Source organism: Branchiostoma floridae, chromosome 15 (assembly GCF_000003815.2).
Source record: "Branchiostoma floridae strain S238N-H82 chromosome 15, Bfl_VNyyK, whole genome shotgun sequence".
Lineage (NCBI taxonomy): Eukaryota > Metazoa > Chordata > Leptocardii > Amphioxiformes > Branchiostomatidae > Branchiostoma > Branchiostoma floridae.
Genome location: NC_049993.1, coordinates 11,562,767 through 11,586,817, shown reverse-complemented (window position 1 = coordinate 11,586,817; position 24,051 = coordinate 11,562,767). Strand labels below are relative to the sequence as shown.

Genomic DNA, 24,051 nt, shown 5'->3' with positions numbered 1-24,051 from the left:
TGATTAGTCCTGTGTTTATCACTTTTTTGTTGGATTTTTCTTTTTTCGCCCTCGCGCCATAGTTTTGGAGTCTCCAGAGGATGTCATCCATAAAATTGTGTCAGTGTGGCCCTACTAACAAAACTAGTGCATGGGCAGGCATTGTTTGACATGTGCTTGGCTGTGACATGAGTTGTTTTGCATGAAGTGGTTTGGCATGTGTTCTTGCAGTGACGTGCTGACAAAGTTAGGAATGGACTTCAAACTAAACGTGCGGGATCGGGACAGGGACATTAGCTACCCCCTCAGCTTCCCTGGCTCCAGAACAATACGAGAGGTGAGGTAATGCAAGGTGGTGCAGCAGTGATGTCATCACTTTCTGTGCTGTGAAGTCATCACTTTCTGTGCTATAACATCATCACATTTGATGTTCCCTGTAATAACATCATCAAACATTGTGTACTTATGTTATATAATGAAACTCATGAAAATATGAATTACATACAAATATTTTCAACAAGAGTATTATTAACCAAGGTTCCAGGCAGATTTTACTTCTTGCCAAAATCCTGTTTGGGAAATACTGTAAATGCTTTTAAGTTCGCTGAGATTTAATTTCGCGTTTGCTGGAAAATGGACTTTTCGCCTTTGTCTTAACTTCACAGTAGCACCGTGCACTGTAGTCTCTTATTGCCATGGAAAAATGTTTGCGGTGGTTGTTGATTCGCGGTGAAGCAGCCGTCACGAAACCGCCAACATTAAACCACCGCGACAGTTTCTGCATTTACAGTATACAAAATGATATGTCACAAACACTGGACACCAGTCACACTATTGGTTTTCTGCATTTGCAGCAGCATTGCAATGCTATGTTAGTGTGTATTTCTTAACCACCTTCTAACATGCACTGACAAACCCATGTCCTTCCCTTTGAAATGTGTGCTGTCAGCCTTGAAGCAAACCTATCTATTGCTTGGATAAACTGTAATATCTGTGACTAGCATTGAACAAGCAAGCCTATCAAATCTACACTTAAGTTTTATAAATATTAATCATAACATATATTCTACCATGACCCCAAGATGTTTGTTCCTTCCAGCCATGTGTTCTATTGCAGTATCTATATTTCTTGCATTCTGTGATTGGAATGAGTTGAATGTCTCAGTCCAAGCATTCTTTTTTATGCCCACAGGTGAAATGTGACGTGTACAGTTTAACAGATATCCCTGTACGCAACCAGATATGGAAGGGATGGCCACAGGACGCTAAAGACGATGATGTAAGTTTCACCACTCTTATGAACCTTAAGTTTCTTGTACAAAAAAAATTAATGTTCTAGGTACTCATGATCCACTAGTTGCACAAGCCTAGGAAAAAATGTTGTGTTTCCTGGAAAAAATAGGGTTGGTAGGTAGGTATTTTTTTTCTTGTAGTTTTTATAGGCTGGCCAAAACTCTATTGATACATCTTACAGTACATTACATTTTTTTCCTAGGGCTCATTAATGATACAGTAAGATTTCAATCCATTTCCCAAAGCATTTGAGCATCATTTTCCAAAGGTTTTAAGCTGATAAAACACCACTTGAGCTCACAATTATAGAAAAAGTACAAGAAACACAAAGAAACAACACAAACAGAAGATTGGTTAATAGATGTCATTTCTACACCACAGGTGTTATAATAACACAGGTTACTGCCTTTCTGGCACAATTCCCAGGTGTTGGGATATACAAGCCAAACCTCCGGAGAAAAGGAATTACACGGCCTGGTCTCTGTTGTCATGGCAACAGGAGATTTGAAATACAGCTGGACACACAGTTATAGTAAACATATCAGGGGATAGAAAAAGCAAAGTCATTGACTGCTGGAATGACCATCTTTTTGGACAAATTTAAGTATAATTTAAGAAGGTTGATATGCACACACCCCTCCATATGTTTCATATACATGTAGTAGAAATAGCTTCACTGTTCCTTAGCAGAAGAGGGGCTTATAATGTAAGTTACATTAGCTAAAACATAACACCTGGTCTAGTCAGTAGCTAGGTACTAATCATTTAGGTACCTGTTTGTCTGAGTACTATGGTTCAAAGTCTTGTTGTCTCTAGGAAACATCAGAAAGCCATGGGGAATGGACCATATTTTGACTCAAACTTATCTAGAAAATACATCTAAATGCAAACTGCCTATATCCTGTAAATAAGACAGTTTGTCACTGTTATGGTTTTGGATTATCTTATGATTATGAATAATTGTTCATAGCTTCAGCATCAGCTACAAAATAGCAGTTGGGGGAATAATGACATCACATGTGACAATAACAGAAATGATAGTTATTTGCCAAATCATGCCCGAAGGCAAACGAATACATAACACTAATGTCTAATGTCTAATCAACTGTAAGGTGCATCTATTATTGGGTTTCACTTCTTCTTTGATGGCAGTTGTGGTTAATGAACTGTCCCACATTCTGCAAAATGGGTCAGTTTTGTGATATAAGTCATTTACAAAATTAGTCCTTTGATGATGTCCTAGATTGTAAAAGCTCAGTGAAAGTGTAGTGACTGTTTGGGTAATCTGTTTCTTTCAACCTCATACTCATAGCGAGTTCACTGAATGATCAAAATGTACTTTATTTTCCACCGCATTCATTGAGCAATAGGTACACAATATCCTGTGCACAAGTCGCTCATTAGCTGACACGTGATAACCACTCCAGGTTAAGTACTATGGTGTCGTTACCCCCCTCCCCCTGCAGATGACATTGACGGTTAGTGAGATCACACACCCGTCAGCATGAACCTGGAGGTGTAGGTACAACACATACCTGTCAGGTTCAGTACAGGGGTAGGTACAACACATACCTGTCAGGTTCAGTACAGGGGTAGGTACAACACATACCTGTCAGGTTCAGTACAGGGGTTGGTACAACACATACCTGTCAGGTTCAGCACAGGGGTAGATACAACACATACCTGTCAGGTTCAGTACAGGGGTAGGTACAACACATACCTGTCAGGTTCAGCACAGGGGTAGGTACAACACATACCTGTCAGGTTCAGCACAGGGGTAGGTACAACACATACCTGTCAGGTTCAGTACAGGGGTAGGTACAACACATACCTGTCAGGTTCAGCACAGGGGTAGGTACAACACATACCTGTCAGGTTCAGCACAGGGGTAGGTACAACACATACCTGTCAGGTTCAGCACAGGGGTAGGTACAACACATACCTGTCAGGTTCAGCACAGGGGTAGGTACAACACATACCTGTCAGGTTCAGTACAGGGGTAGGTACAACACATACCTATCAGGTTCAGTACAGGGGTAGGTACAACACATACCTGTCAGGTTCAGTACAGGGGTTGGTACAACACATACCTGTCAGGTTCAGCACAGGGGTAGGTACAACACATACCTGTCAGGTTCAGTACAGGGGTAGGTACAACACATACCTGTCAGGTTCAGTACATGGGTAGGTACAACACAGGATTTTTCACAGTGTAGGGGCATCTTAGTGTAGCAAAGCCATGTGGTAAGCGATGCTGGTGTGATCATTACCCTCTGAAACACCATTTCCTGTATTTTGAAGGCCAAATTTGGTGAAATAAAGCCAATGTTTGTTTTTTTAACATTTGTTCCCAAATACTTAGTAACCAAAAAGTCCTCTTTGCGGTATGTGTATGTATAGACTTTACAGCTTATTCTATAATTTACCATATTTTCATTCTTCAGGTAGAAGAAGAGAGGCGACAGCGCCATGCCAGCGGGTCCAGCACAGAAGACTTTGAGGACGCCAGCGACTCTTTTACTGTAGATGACAACGACTTGAGTTTTACTGACGTGGTTACAAGAAAACCGCAGCCCCTTAGTGAGTACAATAGCCTGAACACAAAAACACAAGAAATCTTTGAAGATAATCTTCATAGGCTTGAACACTGTCTATAACCATGAAAGATGTAGTGCCACTGTAACATTACCACCAATATCTGTGAATGAAGTTACATGCATTTGCAGAATATTGGCAAATATGGATGATAATTTCTCGGTCTTAGGGACATCATTATGATGCAAGAATTGAACTTTCTGTACTGGTATATTTATATCATCACTTACATGTACATAGAAGTTTCATAGTATACTGACTTATATGTACCAATCATATGTACACAATACAGCTTACAACATACACACACTTATGTCATTATTTATCCTATGTTCTACAGTTCCTGACAACTGTGATGATGAGTACAATGCATCAGTCCACTTCACCACTGAGTTTACAGAAAGGTAAAGACTTCCAACTTAGTAACTTACCCACTTTAAGTCCTTACCTGTAAAGATTGTAGGAAATGTGAAAATGGGAGAAAATGCACTAAGATGGTGGGGGAAATGCAAACTACCAACACGTCTATGAAGGTCAGAGATGCAAATGACCAGCACTTTTTTGTCATCTCTAGTTCTCGAAAGTTAAGAAGTCTGTACGTTAATTCTAAAAATGTCCTAAATATTTTGCTCAGCCAGTGGCAGTGGTAAAAAATTCACGACCACTTTACCTCTTTCCAGTTTCAGTTTTTTTGGGAATTCTTGACTCATTTGTCTTCATTTTGTTGTTAAGCAAGCTTGCATTTGTTGTGTCCCCTCCCTCAGGTATGGCGAATGCCACCCAATGTTTTACATAGGCTCCCTTGAAGATGCCATGAAAGAGGCCTTCCAGAAACCTGCCAGGGATGTAAGTATAGTACAGTCTCACCCAGTCTAAAGGTAGCTGTTGTCACTCAAGGACTAACTGTGCCACCTGTACAGCAGTGCCACCTATGTGTTGATATTTGTATTACAGGTTGAATTTTTGATGTACTACAAGTACAAGCAGTAGTGCCTTAGAATCAATATGTATTCGTAAGCCTTCTATGCCATAACGTAAACAATGAACAGCTCTAAGTTATCTACCAGGTAATAATCCATTGGTTGTATAGAAAGAGTTTTGTTATCAAGTTATTTACAGAGCCTGATGAAACTATCACTGATATCTTTTTTTGTTCCCTCTCCAGAGAAAGCTGTTAGCCCTGTACCTGCACCATGACCAGAGTGTACAGAGTAACATCTTCTGTTCCCAGGTGCTCTGTAGGGAGAGCATCGTGTCCTACATGTCCCAACACTACCTGATATTTGCCTGGGACATGACTTTTGATAGTAACAAAGCAAGGTAGGCACCTCACATACAAGGACAGTTTAACTGTTGTTATCTCAGCCAGAGTAACTTAGCATGAGGATCCCTATGATTTCTTTTAAATGTGGATATTGACTTTTCCTTATACAAAAATGTTAAGAAAGACTAAGAAAATTATTGCCTTAGATCTAGATAGGGAACTTCATACAGCGGCTGCCGCCCCTTCTCCTAATAACAATGTGTTGAGATACTATAAAATCAATTTTCATAAGGAATTCAAACTACAATGATAACAGGGGAAAGGATGTTTTTGCTGTGTTTCAAAATCACAGTTGAAATAATTCTGTTGTACGTCCAACCCTCGTAAGACGGGGAACAACAGACACTAAACCGTATAGGGAGTGTGTGTGTGTGTGTGTGACACTGTGAGTATTAATACAATGAAGAGGCATATTAATGTTATGATTTTGAGCCAGGGAGGTCAGTGTAAAATTAAAATATTTTAAAATTTACAGTAGATAACATATTCGTGTGACATGTTCCATTTGTTTTGTCAGGTTTGTAGGCCACATCTCTCGTCAGTACGGCAGTTTGGCTGCGCAGACAGTACGGAACTACAAGGCTGACGAGTACCCGCTGCTGATGCTGGTCATGAGGAACCGAGGGGCCAGCGAGGTCCTCAAGGTGGTGCATGGTGAGACACTTCATGTTGTTTGTTTGTTGTTGGTTGTTTGTAAACCTTAACTTTGCACCTGTGCCCATCATGGATGTAGTGCCAGTCTGGTGGACAACTGGACACGTGGTACCCCTCAGTGTTCCCAAGGTCATGGTCATTTGTTACCGGGTCCCAGGTTCATTTTAATTCAACCTGATGACCGATACCCTTGGAGCTGCAACGTGTTTCACAGGGTCACGTAGGGGTCATGCCCAACAGTGCCCCAAAACAGCCCGTGAACTGTCCTGCAGGGCCCCTTTTTCCAATTAGGACCTAAGCCCTTAGGTGTAGCCATGTAACACACCAGGTAACTACAGAAAGTATAAGCTCGGTGAGGTTTGATCCGTTAAGTGTGGTGAGATCTGTATGGTGCTTGATGTGTTGCCTCCTTCTTACAACATAACATGGAACCTTTGGTTTATGTCCCATCGTAGAAAACATCCCTAACTGAAGGCTCATGAACTGAAGGTTCTTGTTTTCACCTGAGTTGAATGTGGAAACAGATGTAAAGAGCCCTTCCTAACAATAAAAGGAAGTCAGATTTTTCAAGTGAGCATGTCCAAACTTAAAAAAAACTACCAATGACGTTGATATGATCCAACTTTTACAAGTGTTTTTTTTTTAAATAGTAAGAGGAAAAAGGCAATGTTATGGCAGTTTGTTCTATTATAAATGGTAAAAGTCAATATGCCCACAATTGCACAAACCGTACGGTAGTTATCATTCATTATGGGTTTGGTATCTGTATATTAATCCAGATGCTTTGTGTATGTGAAGCTCCTCTGATTTCCGTCCACAGGTAACAACACAGTAGATGAGCTCATGAGCACGTTGATCAACGCTACCGACGTGTTCACAGAAAACCAGAGGGTGGAGATGCAGGAAGAAGTATGTGATAGGCTTTCTGTTCTTATTCCCTTTCACAGTGGATGTAAAAGCACATTATAAGTGTTAATAGGTTATTTTACGTATAATGTTGTATTTTTCTCTTGACTGCAATGCAGATATTGTTGTGCTGTTTTTTCATATCTCATGTTTGGTACATACACCGATAAGTTAGAAATGAACAAAGCCCTTTCTATTAGCCATTAGCAGAACATTGATTTAGATATGTACAACTGGTCATTTGTTTGGCTCGTCTGTTTTTGCGAGAAAGTGTCATTCGTTCCCTCAGGCAGAGAGAGAAGAACGAGAAAGGATGAAGAGAGAACAGGATGAGGCATATCAGGTTTCACTGGCAGCTGATAGAGCTAAGGTACAAGGTCTTGTGCAATGTTGTTGTGAAAGTCAAACTGTTGTGAATACTGTAAGCTATGGGTGACTTGTACAAGTTAGAGCACTATTATATTCCAGACACGTTTGTGTATTGTTGTGTGGTGTGATTTTATCTAATGTTTCACAGCAACAAGTGCCATTTTCATTAGAGAACATTCAAGTATTTACAGCATTCTTCATAGAAAGTATCATTTCGATTGATAATGAGATGACAGTGCAATGATTTTGTGCTGGTTTGAGTTTTATCATTCACTACATTCCTCTATCAATTTCTAAAGAAGCTATTCTTGTTGAAGACATTTTTCAAAAAGAAATAATGATGTAATATTTGATTTACCAGTACTCTTATTTCCTTGTAGCATTTTGTTTGTTAGTATTTGCCCTCGTCCTTATCACTGGTCATACCACAGTAAGAGTGGCTGTTCGGTGAGTTTACTGGATTGATATCGCTTTTTTCAAACCCATCTGTTTCCCCATCTGTACCAGGAGGAGGAGAAGAGGCGGAAAGAACAGGAGGAGAAAGAGGAGCAGGAGAGGGCACAGAGGGAAGCTCGGGAAGCCAAGGAGGAGAGAGAGGTCAGTGGGACATTCTCAAGTCAAACCTTCTTTGATATTTATCTACCTGGTTTTATATCTGCTGCACTGAAAAATTTCATCTAAATGCAACAATGGTTCAAGCGGGGAGTTAGAGAGAGAGGGCAGTGCAATGGTAAGTTTGCAGCCTCTGCTGTCTTGTAAACTAATAGATTTTTCCCAGTAATACTGGGTAATCATTTTCCCATATGCTACATGTATCTGTAGTTTAGCCATGTAACCACATGTAATACATGTATATTACTTCTTTTTTTGTTATCTGATAATTGATGCGTAATGTGAAACCTACACAGGCCTTGAGAGCATCGCTAGAAGACACCCTCCCTGACGAACCCCCTGAGGACTGCACAGAACTCATCAACCTCCGGGTGAGGCTTCCGGACGGAGAGATGTTACAGAGAAGGTTCCTGGCATCCACCAGGCTGGAGATCCTGCTGAACTACGTCCACTCCAAGGGGTTCCCTTCCAAGGAGTACAAGCTGCTGTCATCATGGCCAAAACGAGATGTAAGTTATTGTTATTGGGTGGGCCGACTACTCCCTCCCCGCAGCCAGGGGCTGAATTGTGAGGAGGTTACAATAGGCGGGGCTAAATCGCAAGTCTGGAGTGGCTGCCATTCGGTGCCACTCAGGTGAGCTCAATACGACAGTAATTGCCTCAGGTGAGGCCATGGGACTGTATATTTTAAACCACTCACACTGAGAAGGACACCTATTCTTTTCTGGCGATATTTTGTAAATGGTTAAGCAAAGTACCAAACAGAAGATCTACCATTGTTGATAATGATTTTGTCTTCTCTCCCTTCCCCCCTCCCCCCTCCCTAGCTGACATCACTGAACACCACACAGACACTCCAACAGCTGGGTATGAAGTCCCAAGAGACCCTCTTTCTCCAGGAAAAGTGAAGACAACGCCCCAAGAGATCCTCACCACCCGGGAAAAGTGAAGACAACTCCACACTGCGAGAAGAGCACAGGCCCTGTCTGCCCTATCAAGGTACACAGTCAACAACAACAACAAAACAAAAACACAAGAAACAAACTGCCAGCAACGAACTGCTTCCATTGTCTCCTTCCACTGATCGTTAGAAAAGAATCTCGAACACAGCTTTTTATAGTCCCCATCTATCAGAAAAATTCCCCTATGGGGAAACTATGTAAACATGATATTGTGTTTAGGACATACAACTGTATTATATGTGCCATCACGTTTTAAGTACCTGTTTTAAGTTATCTAGAAAAAAAACACAATTACTTAGTGCAAGTGCAATAGACTCATCTTTTGAAAATCATTAGCATGTATAGTTTTACATACAAGGCAAACAATGGTTTATGCGTTGTACAAAAGCTTTCTATGTCAAGTTAGAATGTGTTGAACAAAATGTGGTGTTTCTACTCAGAACCTCATCAGTTGTATTTACTATACTCATTTGGCACAGGTTTGAAACTGGCATTCTGTGTATGGTTCTGGCTTTTTTCCACTTCAGTCTTGTTTTTGTGGTAAGATTTCTGTAGCTTGTAGTCTGTTAGCCGTGGTTTGAATATGAAATTTTGACTTGTTCGCACAAATGGTTTGCCACACATTTGGTGCAGCTTTTTACTGAAAACCGTTTATTCCAGATGGAAACTGAGTTTTTTCTACAGTTACTATATTGTACACAGTTTGCATGGTTACTGTTCTTTCAGTATGTAACTTCAAAAGTCAAGTATCCATGGCCTTTTTTTGTTGAAGTATGTTTATCTATGTCCAAAAAATTACCACTGATATTTTCCCCTACCCCCACGACAGAATTTTGTGATCCAGTTATCACATTCTCTATACAGAAAAGGACTGATCCACTTATGTTTTTAGGGGTGATAGATATGTTTCTAAGACTGATAATTGTAAGAATGACCAGGAAGAATATCCTTACATCTATTGAATTTTTGTCCTAAGATGACATGAACTATCGTTGGTGCCTGCTGTTTTTCTGTGTCTTCGTTTTACTCAAATATCCGACTAATTAAGACTTCAAATGTTCAATAACTATCTTACTATGTAAAGTTACATGTGGGCTACAAGGAAGACATGAAAAGTTCAATTTTATTCCAAGTATATATATTTATTGCTATCCTATCATTTTGTACTACATGAATTCAAAATTAAATTTGAAAATGTCTACACAGTCCATAGGCTGATAATTATAAGCTATTTACAATCAAAATAATGCTTTGAATTCATATAAACATTCAATTGTTCTCTCAGTCAGAAAAGCAAAAGCATTAGCAGCAATAGTAAAAACTTTCTTGTGAATTAACCTTTGAAAAGTACATTGACAATAAAATGTAAAACAAAGTAATATCAGAAATGGATTGTACAATCAGTGATGTCGGGTAAAGCAAATGTTGATAGATATGTGTACCACAACAATTTCACATACTAGTATTGCACTGTTAAGAAAAAATGTGTGACACAATGGTGTTATGTATCCTGAGCCAGTGGTGTCGCTGATTGTTTCTGGAGACACCAAGAGAAAGTGTGAAAAGTAATGATTTGCATTTCCTCTTGAGTTCTCAGTGCTATTTAATGGGGTGATATAAAAATGGTGCCTGTTCCACAACAAAACAGTCCGGTTGAGAGCTCAAGTTTTTTACCTCTGGTCATAAAAAACTTACGTTTCTGTGTAGCCATCTGTCCATAATCTGACAGCACTTTCAAGATAAAGACTCCTGTAAAACTCACCAATGGGCGTGGAATGTTTATGCTCTGAAAATCCATGCAGTTGTAAAGCAGCTTTGTTCAAGTCACACCTTTATAATAACGCCATCTAGCGATTCCTTCTGTACTACAGACTTGTGGAGGTGGTCTATGTGTCTGAAGGCTGAAATAATCTCAGCAACAAACAGAGTAACAGACAGCATCAACCACAAACATGCCATGATGAGAAAGAAGGTATTTAACAGAGCGGAGATGATCAGGTTTGTTAAGATGACAATGATGGGTATCTGTGTGGCGATCGTGAACTTGAAGAGAGGTTGTAAACATATATTTTGTATCACGCCAATTGTCGATGAGTATATGCATACATAAATAACTACGATGCCACAAAGGGTATCTTCTGAGACCTCGACAATCACCTCAGCAACCCGTCCGTACAGTAGGATACTTTCGAGAGCCACATAACTCATTAAACAGACAAGCTTGTTCTGTATGATGACTCTCAATCCCAGCTCCAAGCGTGTTAGCCCATCTTCTGTTTGCACCAAGGAGACGTGTGCGAAGAGGACACCTAACACAATTGTCATGAACTGCACAAACTTGATGGCTGCAATTCCTACAAGCACGTCCTCTCTCCAGAATACATGGAATGCTACTTCGTAAAGCAACATGAAGATCAATGTGCATAAGAGTTCTTTATAACACCGCATACCTAACGGAACAATTTCCAACGGTTTGTCTGCGCATGTCACTTTTACCAAGTCCTGAAAATCAGTGTTACAACAGTGACAGTCACACTGCACATCGATGGTCTCCTTGCTGATTGTCAGTCTCAAGTCAGCACTTGTCCCTAACAGTTCTACAGAGTGGTAGGAATCCGTTTGAATCTTCTTCGCTGATGTACCGTTACAACACTCCGTCTTTGCACGCGGGCTCTGGGCTCTTGAAGACCTCCGACGGCGGACAGATATGATGATGCCGACCAGAAGCGTGCTGACCACCAGCCAGAGGACCACAGGGGGGAAGGGGACAGCCTGGAACAGCGCTGTCTGCATCCTGAAACTGAGTACCATGTTGTTCTGTCAGTATTCCTGTAAAAGGCCAAACACAGAAAGTTAGACAGAAATAGGAGACTTGCACACAGCCTGGTAGTGTCTTAACGGGGGCTACATATAGGGGCCAATACCGACAATACTTTACACTACATTCAGGAGAACTGTTTGTGTATTAAGCTAAATTCAGCATATAAAATTCAGGAAGGCATTGCCTTTGTGCAAATTTTCCCACCCTGTTATGAAATATGGGAACACCCAAGGAATTTTGGGAGAAAAAGATCGCTTTCCTTCAAATTATGGAAAAGGACATGCAAGAACCCTAAAATTTGACCATGAGTCCTTTAAAAAAAACTACTCCACTACAACATGCTAGTACATTATGGATGGTCCCACAACTGGCCATGATAGTTTATCACCTACACAGCTTGTAGTCACACACCAACATAAAATGTTTTTCTCTTCTCTACCTGACACATGGGAGGTACTGGAGACACAAAATGTGGTGGAGGGTGTCGTGAGAAAATATGATTACATGTATGTACTACCACAGACATTATCATTTGTACTATTGATAACACCAAGACACTGGGAACGAGTGGACAAAACTCGTGACCAGGGCCCATTAAACTATTACCCTGTAAAACATATGATGATCTCATCCAGCACAAATTCTGGTGTTCAGTTTCACAACATGTCCCCAAATAGAACAGATATTCTGTGGTTTTAGTGTTACACCATCAGACTACTGTACCATTATATTATATCCAGAAAACACCTGGGCCCATTGCAACAGGTCATAACGTTGCATCTATTGTTTACAAGCATAGTTTGGGAGGGTCCTTAAGCTGGGTACTTACCCGTCTTAAACCAGTTTCATGTTAAGGAGTCTGTCTATACCTCTCAATGGGCGGTGTTCAACTAGGAAAAAACTCTACAAACTTCAACACCAGCAAGGCTGAATAACACGGTCTAGTTACTCCTATATCATGTATTCTATGTATAATGTCCCTGACAATACATAATGTAGTATTTCATGCATGCACGGCAAAACCATGTGCGCTTAAATGAAAGGAAATGCGTCGCAACTTACTGTGTCTGCAAATATTGGGTGCAGCCTCCAGTCCGATCTTTACCGTGTCAGTGCTGTGCCCACTTGTATAAAGCGCAAACAACAACACTAAGAACAGACTATCGTGACCAGACTACCTGTACTGTGTCTGTAGTCTATAGCCACACAACCGGTTTGACTACTGTCCGACGAGGTATTAATTTTTAAATGCGGTCAGCTGACTTCTGAACAATGCGACTCCCCCTGTCGAAGACCACCTTTGTCTGCCACACTTGTTTTCACATGTAAGGCACAGGAAGACGACATTTGTTTGTTTTCACTTACCGAGAAAAGATCAATCCTGTGGGGTGGTGAGATATTGGTGGCTTTAACGAGAACCTATTCGGGGAAATCCACCGGACCGTAACGTTTCAACAAATACAGGTGAAACAATGACCTCATAGAAAACGAATGATGCTAAACCAAGGGCGTTATTTATATATCCCTAAATAGTGTCATTGGCTAGACGCATCTTATTTACGGAGATATTTAGACTGTTTGGACAACGGGATTTTCTATGCGTTTCGGATTTTTTTCTAAATACATAGAGCGGAAAGGAACCTATGGAAAACCCAGTGAGGGCCCGGTCACATCATCGTCGTACGACTAAGGCTAGAGACTAGTAGAGTCGAAAGCATTTTTGGGCAATCGTGAATAAGCCGTGCAAACTCTTTTTCTTTCTTTTGTGGAGGACAAAAGTTGCCGAAGATTCACATGAACGATCTGTTTTGTCACTGAAAATCCAACGACAATCTTACGACGAGTGTATTGTTTGAATGCCGGCTATGTGCGAGCTTGTGTGCGCTCACACGACCAGAACGTAATGCTACGGGATAAGCATCTCCCTCAACCATGGCGAGGGATTCAGGTAGGGACAGTTCCACTATAGTCCGGGGATGGAGCACCTAACCCTCCCCCAACACATGGTTAATGTTGGAGCATCCCTAGCATCAGTGCAGCACTACGACGATGCTAAAATTTAGTGATTCTTTCTTTTCAAATATTTAAGTTTAATTTAGAAATATTAATGAAGACTTAAATTTACTTAAGTTTACGCTTTAACCTTCTTGGTGCGTCATAAGGCTGTCAATTACGTCTTTTGGTTGAATTGGAGAAATAAATAAAAGAGAAGTTGCAAAGCATTACTAGACCGCAGAATCTGACCAAGCACGACAGAAGACGAGCAAAGCCTTTTCAGTCGTCATTTGTTGATCTAAAATGTATTTATAGGTGTTCAACATCTGGCCTGTGAAAAAGGGCTTGCTCATCTGCAGTTTAATACTGTCTACGAGCACTTTGCCAAATCCCCGTGAGACATACTACTATTAAATTTAGTATCTGCAAGTTCACGCCTTTTGCCTTTTGTTTTGTTTAATACCTGAGGTTTACAAACCTCAGAAAACGGTTCATAACTTCATCGTCCATTTTTCGTGCATGATTATGAACAGAAACAATATTGAAAGCTAGCTGGATTTTAGGAAGGTAGTCATTTTCTAATAATAAGGTTCCAAGTAGGCTGTTTCTATGCGATTTTCGAGGAGAAGTTCCGGTGTAAAAACAAACGATGGCACAACCCCACACAGGGACCATTGTTACAGGTGCAGTTCTTACATCGCACACATACCTGCTTACAACAAGTGTGACAAACTTGCCGTTCCCGCTGCAAACACAATATAAACACCGCAGCATCTGTTCTCAATTCTTAGAAATTCAAGGTAGTTTCAAGGGTTGACAAGCTTTATGAAGAAATACAAATCACAACTTAGTGTCGAAAGAGACATGTACTGGAAGATACGATTTTCCATCCACACATATGCAGGCATGCATGTATAGTTTCCAAGCAGACGTGTCAGCTGGATGGAAAAGAGAAGAATTTGGTCAAATTTGGACAAATAATTTGCCATGGGATTTCAGTCTATCCAATTGGCCAACTATCGTCGGCCGGTTAGTTCACTCCTAGGCCTCCTACTAGATTTTTATTCCTAACTTGGCCATTACTATACGTAGGCCAGAGTCTGGTAGAGACTAATACATGTACGCCAACATGCTACAAAAACATACCGTCTAATAAAAGAAAGGAATTTGAAAGTTTGACTGCAAACTGTACGGGAATGAATATCATGGTCACACAAAAGATTCCACCCTGGTCAACTCGAAATATCCAAGAAAAACACCTGTATTTCAACCCCGCCAGGTACGAAGAAACGTACTTTCCCCACGTGTTTCGGAAGACTGTGGATGGTGGATCGGCTGGTTCTTTCTGAGGTAAGAGACGTCCTGTGGGCGTGGAAGAAGAAGTGTGTTTAGTAAGCTCTAGTACTACACTCTTTAAACATGCGGGCACTCAACTGGCTATTCATTCTGAATCACGCTTAAATATGCCACTGACTTTGAATGAATGGGCTCTCTTAGGGTATTCGGTCGTTTCGAATCACAATGTTATTCTTGATGGTATGTTAGTAACAATTTTTGTCAGATGTAAAGTGGCGTAACAGAAATAGCTATCTGATCATTGTTTTCCGTTAGCTGATAGGAGTACCGTAGATAACGAACAGTAATTTAAGTGTTCTGAATTTAGAAAGACCACATAAGAGCCCCTGAGCTTACAGGTGCGGCCCACATTATAGGGCAAGAAGTGACCCGCTACGAAATACGCCGAGAGCTTTTGTTTACCCTTACCTTTTTAAGTTATAAGACCAACTCGTTTAGTGGAGTCGACGGACCGAACCATCGTCTATGCCAACACGAGATAGACCGGGACATTCTACGAAAACCACACAGTACAGGCAGAGTTACCTAATAAAGTATGTAGACATGCCAGTGTGGAAGATACAAATTTGCAGTAAGAAGATAGATTTCTAAGTCCCAACCCACATGCATTTTTCTCACGTACTAACAAACATATAACAGTCAACACGCAGAAAAAGATATATGGGGTAGAAACAACAATGTTTACGGTTTATAACCCATTTCGGAGAAAGATATCCGTCTTTTAAACTTGATTGTTGTTGATCCTTTTAAGAGCTTGGCCCACAAATCTGTTGTTTTCAATTCGTAGTCACGAAACTTGGACAAGTACCATGAGTTGTAATAACAGAAAACAATCAGCACTTTAAAGTAAGAGAAACCGAGTACAACAATTTGGGACGTTTTGTTTTGTTAAAGACCTTTTATCGCCACGGCAAGGACACGCGAGTTAGTTTTCGGAAACTTCTATTAAAGAAATTTTGTACCAGAAGTCATCCATTTTACAAAGCAAGATTATTTCATAGAAGGTTTTTGAATGAAAATTTCTTTAGCTAAACTTTCCCAACAAGGAGCATTCACAATCAATGACTATGGTGTCTTTATGGGATGATGGCGCATGGATATGTGATAAATTATGCAGGTTTTACAAATGAAATGATCTAAAGATAGAGCACTCACAAGGCTAACATACGGCCAGGCTGAAATTGTTCCTCTGGCAAAATTCTATTATGACGCCAAGTATTGAACAGGCTGTTGGTTGCTATGCTTTTAAATCCTGATTTTCTTATTCAGCCATATATTTCATAAAATATTGATGAAAAGGACAGTCTTCAAACAATGATATTCCCTAACTTCATGAGCCTGTGCTAACAGTATTTTCTTGTTGCTGAGAGCCTGTGTTTCCGCAAGACTTGCCCTGGAGCCCTTCAAAACCGTCAAACTATGACGGCTTTGTTCAAGATCTTTTTATAGATAGTGTTTTTGTAAATCGTTTGTGCAATGTTAGGCATGTGTATAACGTTACACACGTGCACGACTGTATATATGTTTCATAGCCTCACTCAATACGTATACGGTAAATCTACCTTTTAGCTATGTGTCCGTTGATACAAACTTTGATAAGTCTAATAGACCGGTAGCATGGAACGTTATGGCTAAACGTTTAATCTTTTTTGTAACTTATGTTCCTATAACTGTACATGCGTCTACATGAAGCCATCACTAGTGTGAGTAGTTTGTACATGAAGTTGCTAGTAATACAAGCACGCGTTATTTGCCATACACTGTACCTGATGCAATCGTTGTGCAATACACTTTGACTATCTTTGACTATCTGATCTATCGATTGCCGCATTTGTAGCTAATCCTTTCTCAAATTGTTTACATTACACAGGATTCAGATTATTCATCTTCTTACCTTGTTTTCCAGTGTAAAGGTGAATTCTGGCGTTTGCCGGCATACTTATGACGCATGGGTGTGACAGAAAACCAACTTATCTCTCACACAACAACAATTTTCATTCTAGGTCAGAATATTCCATCCTGGTACGTGTTTACGGATATTCTTAATTAACTACCAGACCTTGTCGAAATGACTGATAAAAACTGGTAAATACAAAACAAAGGACAAAATACCAGTATATTACGTCTAATCGTCAAACTAGTCTAAGAGTGAATGTTCGTATTTGCACGGACACAATGATGTCCTGAACGCCATGGTAAATGTGTCGGTCTACTTTGTTTTAGATAATGTGACCAAGGAGGTTATGTATATCCTTCTTAACCTTAATGTGACCAACTAAAACTCGACTACAAAGGTGGCTCATTTATATACTGTTCCAATGTTGATCTGATTTATTATGTAATAATCACAGCCGTGCTGTACAGGTAAATATAGTAAACTACCAGGACCATAAAACTTGTACTGTTTACCAAAGAAACGACCATGACAAAGGAGAGTTCAGGTGTGTTCAGGTAGGAGGAAGGTCGGGGGGAGTGTGTGCCTGAAAACGTGCCCCGTCCGGGACGACTTTCTTGGAAGTCGTTGCGTTTGGAACCGCCTCACGACGGGCACTACAACCCTTTCTCTTGCCTTTCTTAATTTAGAGTCTAGATGCACAGTCGGAAAGGTGTATGTATTACAAATACGTAAACACGGAAACAACGTTATCAAATTAACAGGTTCATTGTGTATATGCATATGAGCACAAATAAAAAGTCAAGAAAAAGGCCAAAGTTGTCAAAGCAAGTCGGATAAATTCTCCAAGCAGATGTTGGGTGAAAGATCGTAAGGTTTCTTAGTGACGAAAGGCTTCTCGGACAGTCCCCTCTCCCCATATAAGCAGATAAACAGTTGAGTAAAAGGCCAAAGTTGCTAAGAAAAGTCTGATGTTGTCTAACAATTATTAACCCAGTTAAAACATACGATATATGATGTATACATGAATGTAGGTGGCGCTTCGACGGGCAGACATGGTGTTACATGGGCTCCTCACGCGGTGCCTAAAATCGACACTTTTTATGTCAACTGGTGTCTTAAAGTTCACTCTAGATATGTACAAAGATGTCTGAACTATTGGGGAGAGTTTTCACCAGTTTCACACAAATCTCTAGTGTGTTTAGGCATCTTACAAGTTAGGAGTACAAACCCTATAAGAGCCCAAGCTGCAGTACCGCTCCCGGCCGCTTCCTGAAAAGTGGCTAAGACGACCGCCAAATTGCCAAATTTCCCTCTTTTCAGGAATGGGGAAATGGTGAAAGGCTCGCAAAGGGGTTTGAATTTTTGTGGCTTATTTGGCTTCTTCTTCCAACATTTAAGCATTTGAGATTACAAATTGCAATATCTCAAGCAGTTCACCAAGAAAACCACGGGATATTAGGTCAGAAATGGCACCAGCGTCGAGTGCATGTCCTGTAAATTGTCCATTTGGCTACCACTGCCAGTATTCATTACAGTATGTTGTTGACATTTTAGTCAAACGACGTCTAAACTTTCTTCACGTTATGTTCAGCAACATACAATTTGCTGTTGTCATCGTCATATGTCGAGAGTTTCCAATGTATTAGCAAGGACGTTAGTTCCTTGGTATTAGGGACAAGGGTCCGGCATGCTCTACAGTTAGATGCTGAACTAGTCATACACAGTACAACTATCTAACTAGGCAAATAACACAAAACATTGTATTAAAAACTGTTATAAGACGCTAAATACATAGTGGGGGTTCATGCTTCATTCATAAAGAAAACTCAAAAGCTTTTACTTGTGGTTTATTACACAATCCGAACAAACAACAAGCAACTAGCAAATCAATTGCACATAATTACACCAACACACCAACACACATATGAATATATCTAGCATGAAATACATCTATTGCTATTTGATGACACATAACATCTATAAGCAGAACCACAAGATCAGATAGATAAATTATGATAATGATAACAAGCCTTTTAATCAGCGTAAATTACATCACTCGTGCTTGAAAAACAGTACTAGTGTAGCAACGCATGTGAAGAAATAAACAGATACTCTCCTTTATCTTGTCAACTTTTTGCGTTCTCGTCATTTGTACATTTGTATTTTCAAATCACTTATAAATTATTCCGCCTTCATATTTGTAAATTCAGTAGCACAAGAGATCACTCTTACTTGATTTCGTGGCTTACATCCTTTCAATAAAAAAAAACGACTAGAAAGGTCACAAAGGCTATCAAAAACACTTGGTACACAGCATGGTGTATAACAAACACTAAATCAGTTATCTTTGTTCCTTCGTCAGGAAGCAGTTTGTATTATTTTAGGAGAAGATTCCTTCTACTCTAGGATCCAGTTTGCGAACCGTCTTAACTACTGCCAGCCTTAATTTGAAGTGGTTGCTTTTAAAAAAGTTTCAAAATCCAAACCCCTTTGTGAGCCTTTCATGATTTCCCCATTCCCGAAAAGAGTGAAATTTGGCAATTTGGCGGTCGTTTAAGCCACTTTTCAGGACGCGACCAGGAGCGGTACTGCAGCTTGGGCTCTCATAGGGTATGAAGTCCCGGGTTTAGAATGTTAAAATCTACGATAATCTATGCTTAAAGCCTGTGAAAACCTTCTCAAATAGGCCAAGACATCTTCGCAAAGATCTAGAATGACCTTTAGGGCACTAGTTCACATAGGAAGGATCGATTTTAGGCGCCGCGCGAGGAGCCCATGTAACACAATGGCAGCCTGTTGAAGCGCCACCTATATTCATGTACACATCATATCTTGTACGAAATAAGTATGTTAAGGATATATTTGGATGTCAACCATTCTCCCATAGCGCCTTTGGCCTTTCACTCAACTGTTCATTTGCTTATATGGGGTAAGGGACTCTCAGAGAAGTCTGGGCGTCACTTAGAAAACATTACGAGCTTTCACCCAAATATCTGCTTGGAGACATTATCCGATTTACTATGACAACTCTCGCAATTTACTTGACTTTATACTTGTGCCCATATCCATATCCACAATGTATTAAGCTAATAACGTTGTGTTTACGTACATGTTTGTGGAATTCGCCTTTGGGAATTTTAATCTATTTTAGAAAGGCAAGAGAAGAGGTTGTAGTACCCGTCGTGCGGCGGTTCCAAACGCCACGATCTTCCAAGAAGGCGTCCCGGACGGGGCACGTTTTCGGGCACAGACTACCCCCGGCCTTCCTTCTAACGTTACATGTCTTATACTTATACAAACAAATCTGACATAGGGTCAACTATGCAACCTTCCTGCTAATGAAAGAACAATGATAGAGGATTTATTGTTTATCACTGGCCTGTATAGCTTTTATCTTCAGTTATTTTGGTCATTTCCCTTTTCACAGAAATAATCATCCCTGTTAAAGTTCCATTACACTCTGCACAAGCTTATTTGAGTTTCTGTAATTCAAACATGGCCTGTTGGGTATCATTTAATTATAATCGGAATTGTGATCCACTGTTTGGAGAATTGTAACACAGCTGCATATCTTCCGGAGTGACCAGTTTGATCCTGTTTTGACTGACTTTGTCCGTAATTTTCTGGCATGTTAGTAGCTCACATAAATAGCTACATGTATGATGGTTTCGTAGACAAGACGGGAAATGCGCCGATAAACTAAATGGATCAAAAGCGCCGACTAGTGGCCAATAGTATTACAACAATAAATACAGCCATACTACTGGAAGTCCCATCAATTAATACTGTGACACTCTGAAAATAAGCTAAAAACCGACTCTTTATACCGCCAAACAGTTCGGTTTGAACCTCGATGGCTCTCACGTTAAAGTGTTAACAAATGGTGTACAAATTGTGAGCAGGTTGAAGATTTCGGTCGCACTATTTTTTAACCGCGGAAAAAAACTGTGTTGTGCGGTCTGAAGGTGATATTGACGCTGATAGGTCGTACGAATGTACATTCAGATAATTCTATTGATGCCACTGAACATCGATAAATGTTATATGCTGATTGGTCAATTATAATCAATTGACCAATCAATGTGCAGCTACTATGGTCGACTTATTTATACCGCCCACAGTAAAGTTCGAGCCTCGCTGCACGCGCGCTGGCTTTCACGTTCAAGTGTTTACAAATAAATGGTCAAGGAGGTTGACCTACTTGCAAATGGTGTACAGATAGCGGGTAATTATACAACAATAAAGTGAATAGGCTGAAAGTCTCGGTTGCACTACTTTTTACCGCAGAAAAAAACTGTGTTGTGCGGTCTGAGTGTGATATTGACACTGATTGGTCGAACGAATGTACATTCCGATAATTCTATTGATGTTTTACTGCATGTCATATAATGTAGCATGCTAATTGGTCGACTTGAATAAATTGACCAATCAATGTGTGGCTATCATTACAAACTGCTCAATCTGCAGCATTTATTTCATTGACTGCTAGGGGTCGCTCTTAAATAATCAATGTAAAATCGTATTTGCAGTATTACTCTAGTGTCGTTCTTCTCTAATCCACTGAGGGGCGCCTTTGACACGCAGAGAAAAGTAGGGAATGCCACATTATAGATAACATTGTTTGAAAGAAGCAGTTTACAATCTTTCTAAATACCTGGATCCTGGATAAAATTAATCTTGAATACTGTGACCATGATTTTTTTGGCATCATATAACTTTACGTAAAATTGTCCTGATATGCCATGTTGATCCCACATAGTAAGACAAGTAACAGGTATTCTGTACTTACTTCTAATATTATCTATGCGACATTATATTACGTAACTGAAGCTCGTAATGAATGGTTTCGATACGTCAGATTTTGCAACCACAGCACTCATTTCTCTGCACTCGGTTTCAAATGTTGACAGGGGATGTCCAGTGCTGAGGATCCAACTATAATAATGCAATGCAATGCAATGAAAGGAAAGGACACGCAATGAAAAGACACTTACACACTTGTTACCTTTTTTTAATTTTTTTATTTATTGTGAAAAGAACAAATTTTCTCTTACACCAGTTTGTGTTTAAACCCTCGTAAGCACTGAGGCTAAGAGAACCCCCAGAATACAAATAAAAAGCTGGATTTCCTTCTGTTTAGCATGGCCGTGATTTGGGGTTCTTAGCTCTCTGAGAACATGACAAAAGGGGGCTTGTCTGAAGAAAAAATGTATAGCTGGATTTTCCCATGGTAACATCAATTGTTCATACCATCAATCCCACCTTATGCAGTGTTAAATGTCACTACAAAAAGTGCCTATGTTGTTGAACATACAGACTGAAAGTTTCCAGATTTCAAATACATAAGACAATTCAGACTTTGCCATTGAAAACAGTGTCAGCAAAGTCACAGAAACTACCCAGACCAGGACAGATACATACAACTATCACTGGGTACAGCATGGATGACAATGTCAGCAGAGCAATATCGATCACAGCTCCCAAGTAGCTGCCATGGGTTTGAAAATTGGCCTGAATTCCTGCTGACATACATCACTATTTCCCTTCACCTAAAGTCTAACAGTGTCTAAACAAATGTATCAATATCACAATCATGACACGGAAGTTGGTCAGCAGAATGGAACATTTTTTGCTTTTTTTTTTTCATACAGCCACATGTGCCCTGTACATGTGTTAGAAATGTGACAGCTACATATCAGACTCCATGGAAAGATGTTAACATTTTAAGCAGCAGTCAAAAGGGATATTTTACGTAGAATGGACTTACAAAAGCCAAAAAAACTTAGTGTCATGTTCTACTTTTTACAAAAACATGGGGGAGCAATGGGGAAATAAAATCAAGAAGTGATGGATAAACACTGGTAGAACAAAAATGAATTCCACACATTTGGCAGCAGACATATCCATGCTTAAAAATCAAATAATCCAAACGTCCCTGTGCTCGTGTGCAAGCTCTGGTATCATCAAACACTTTACATCTCATGAAACATGTTCCCCTCTAAGTGGCACCTTGCCACTCCTAATCTGAAATGGTACATCCCGTTACCAGTACAAGAAAGACTGAACCATCCTACAGGGAGGGGGTGAACATTAGGCTTGCACAACAATTGGAAAGATACAAGTCTTCAGATATATACCAACAAGTTTGGTACATCATTCTCTTAACGAATAGCAGAGTTCAGAATTTACATACGGACAAGTTGAACACATATTCTACCGGGTGTAGACAAGACAATTGATTCATGGTTTTTAACGACTAGATTTCTACTACTATGTTTTCTATATAATTTACAACTCGTCCTTTTCAGCTGTGGAATCTGATGCATCTTCCTCCTCTTCCTCCTCCTCAGCATCTCCCTCCTCAGCCTCCTCCTCATCTTCCTCCTCTTCCTCATCTTCCTCCTCCTCTTCTTCTTCTTCATCTTCTTCTGTGGACACAAACACAGCAGTTATTAACAAGTAAACATTATCTGTACATATTGTAATGATAACTTGTTGCATTGGTTTTACTGTAGAAGTTGATTGTAAATCAGTTTTTACTGCAAGGCCGATCTGATTCATGTTTTATCAATGAATAAACTAATTACTACTACTACAGGAGCTCATTAAAAAAAGGTAACAAAAAGTCATCCTCATTTGAGCATGAGGCTTTTTCAGGCAGCTAGCAGCAGTACAATGTGGCTTTGCTACAGATGGAGTCTTCGACCAAACACATCAGGTTATCCCTAGTCATCTCGAAAAGTGTATTAGCTTGTTTTATGCTTCATACAACGTGTCACTGATACAAATAAAAGGGTCACTGGCTCTACGCCTCTCTTCAAAAAGACTGCTGGCAGCACAGGGATGACTTGGCATGGGATCAAATAATGTCCTTTTCCTCAGCTACCTACAAGGTAACACAATATCAAAAGCAACTGAAGGAGAAAATTCTATGGCTAATGCAGCAGACCAGAAAGCTGTGCAGTGCTTACCACTTCTGTCAGGTGGCACTGTTGCAGATAGATTCCAATGACTACATTTAAGCTTTGTGTCTGGCATATTTCTGACACCATGACAGGTAAAAGAGAACCATAATGTGAAAACTCACCATCTTTCCTGGCCTTTTCCTCCTCCTCTCTTTTCTGCCTCTCCTCCTCATCCTGCTGATCCTTCATTTTCTTCTCTCCATCTTTTGTTTTTTCCCACAATTCCTTGGCCGCCTCTTCTGCTTGGTCTACATCGTCTGTGACCAGGATGTTGTCAAAAATGTGTGCCTGCTTTCACCTAGAATGGAGGAGGAAAACTTCAA

General features: G+C 40.1%; 3 protein-coding genes across 7 annotated transcripts in view; 1 reads left to right on the top strand and 2 right to left on the bottom strand.

Moving 5' to 3' along the window:
• Window positions 1-9,680, top strand: part of LOC118431480 (FAS-associated factor 1-like) — a 22,655-nt gene extending 12,975 nt beyond the window's left edge. Inside the window, exons 7-21 of the mRNA XM_035842721.1 lie at window positions 211-316; window positions 1,172-1,258; window positions 1,699-1,804; window positions 2,425-2,461; window positions 2,815-2,938; window positions 3,717-3,852; window positions 4,208-4,271; window positions 4,632-4,713; window positions 5,033-5,187; window positions 5,709-5,845; window positions 6,666-6,754; window positions 7,041-7,121; window positions 7,628-7,717; window positions 8,029-8,241; window positions 8,560-9,680. Of these exons, the coding sequence (XP_035698614.1) occupies window positions 211-316; window positions 1,172-1,258; window positions 1,699-1,804; window positions 2,425-2,461; window positions 2,815-2,938; window positions 3,717-3,852; window positions 4,208-4,271; window positions 4,632-4,713; window positions 5,033-5,187; window positions 5,709-5,845; window positions 6,666-6,754; window positions 7,041-7,121; window positions 7,628-7,717; window positions 8,029-8,241; window positions 8,560-8,640 (1,588 nt within the window). The 3' untranslated portion in view covers window positions 8,641-9,680. The remainder of the gene's footprint in view (window positions 1-210; window positions 317-1,171; window positions 1,259-1,698; window positions 1,805-2,424; window positions 2,462-2,814; window positions 2,939-3,716; window positions 3,853-4,207; window positions 4,272-4,631; window positions 4,714-5,032; window positions 5,188-5,708; window positions 5,846-6,665; window positions 6,755-7,040; window positions 7,122-7,627; window positions 7,718-8,028; window positions 8,242-8,559) is intronic.
• LOC118431767 lies at window positions 9,392-15,064 on the bottom strand. Of its 5 annotated transcripts, none has more exons than XM_035843081.1 (2): window positions 14,770-15,064; window positions 9,392-11,494 (listed from the first exon to the last, which is right to left on the bottom strand). In XM_035843081.1, exon 2 carries the CDS (start codon window positions 11,485-11,487, stop codon window positions 10,519-10,521), a length of 969 nt encoding a protein of 322 aa, XP_035698974.1. In that variant the 5' UTR covers window positions 11,488-11,494; window positions 14,770-15,064; the 3' UTR covers window positions 9,392-10,518. The 5 variants fall into 5 exon arrangements, with proteins under 5 accessions (XP_035698974.1, XP_035698970.1, XP_035698972.1 ...); XM_035843077.1 differs by having other exon boundaries at window positions 9,392-11,523; window positions 14,770-15,063; XM_035843079.1 differs by lacking the exon at window positions 14,770-15,064 and adding an exon at window positions 12,578-13,511.
• Window positions 15,065-21,764: 6,700 nt separating this feature from the next.
• The window catches only part of LOC118431787 (calreticulin-like), an 8,984-nt gene continuing 6,697 nt past the window's right edge, over window positions 21,765-24,051 (bottom strand). The window contains exons 8-9 of the mRNA XM_035843120.1: window positions 23,851-24,016; window positions 21,765-23,191 (exon numbers count right to left, since the gene is read on the bottom strand). Coding sequence (XP_035699013.1) covers window positions 23,052-23,191; window positions 23,851-24,016 — 306 coding nt within the window. The 3' untranslated portion in view covers window positions 21,765-23,051. The remainder of the gene's footprint in view (window positions 23,192-23,850; window positions 24,017-24,051) is intronic.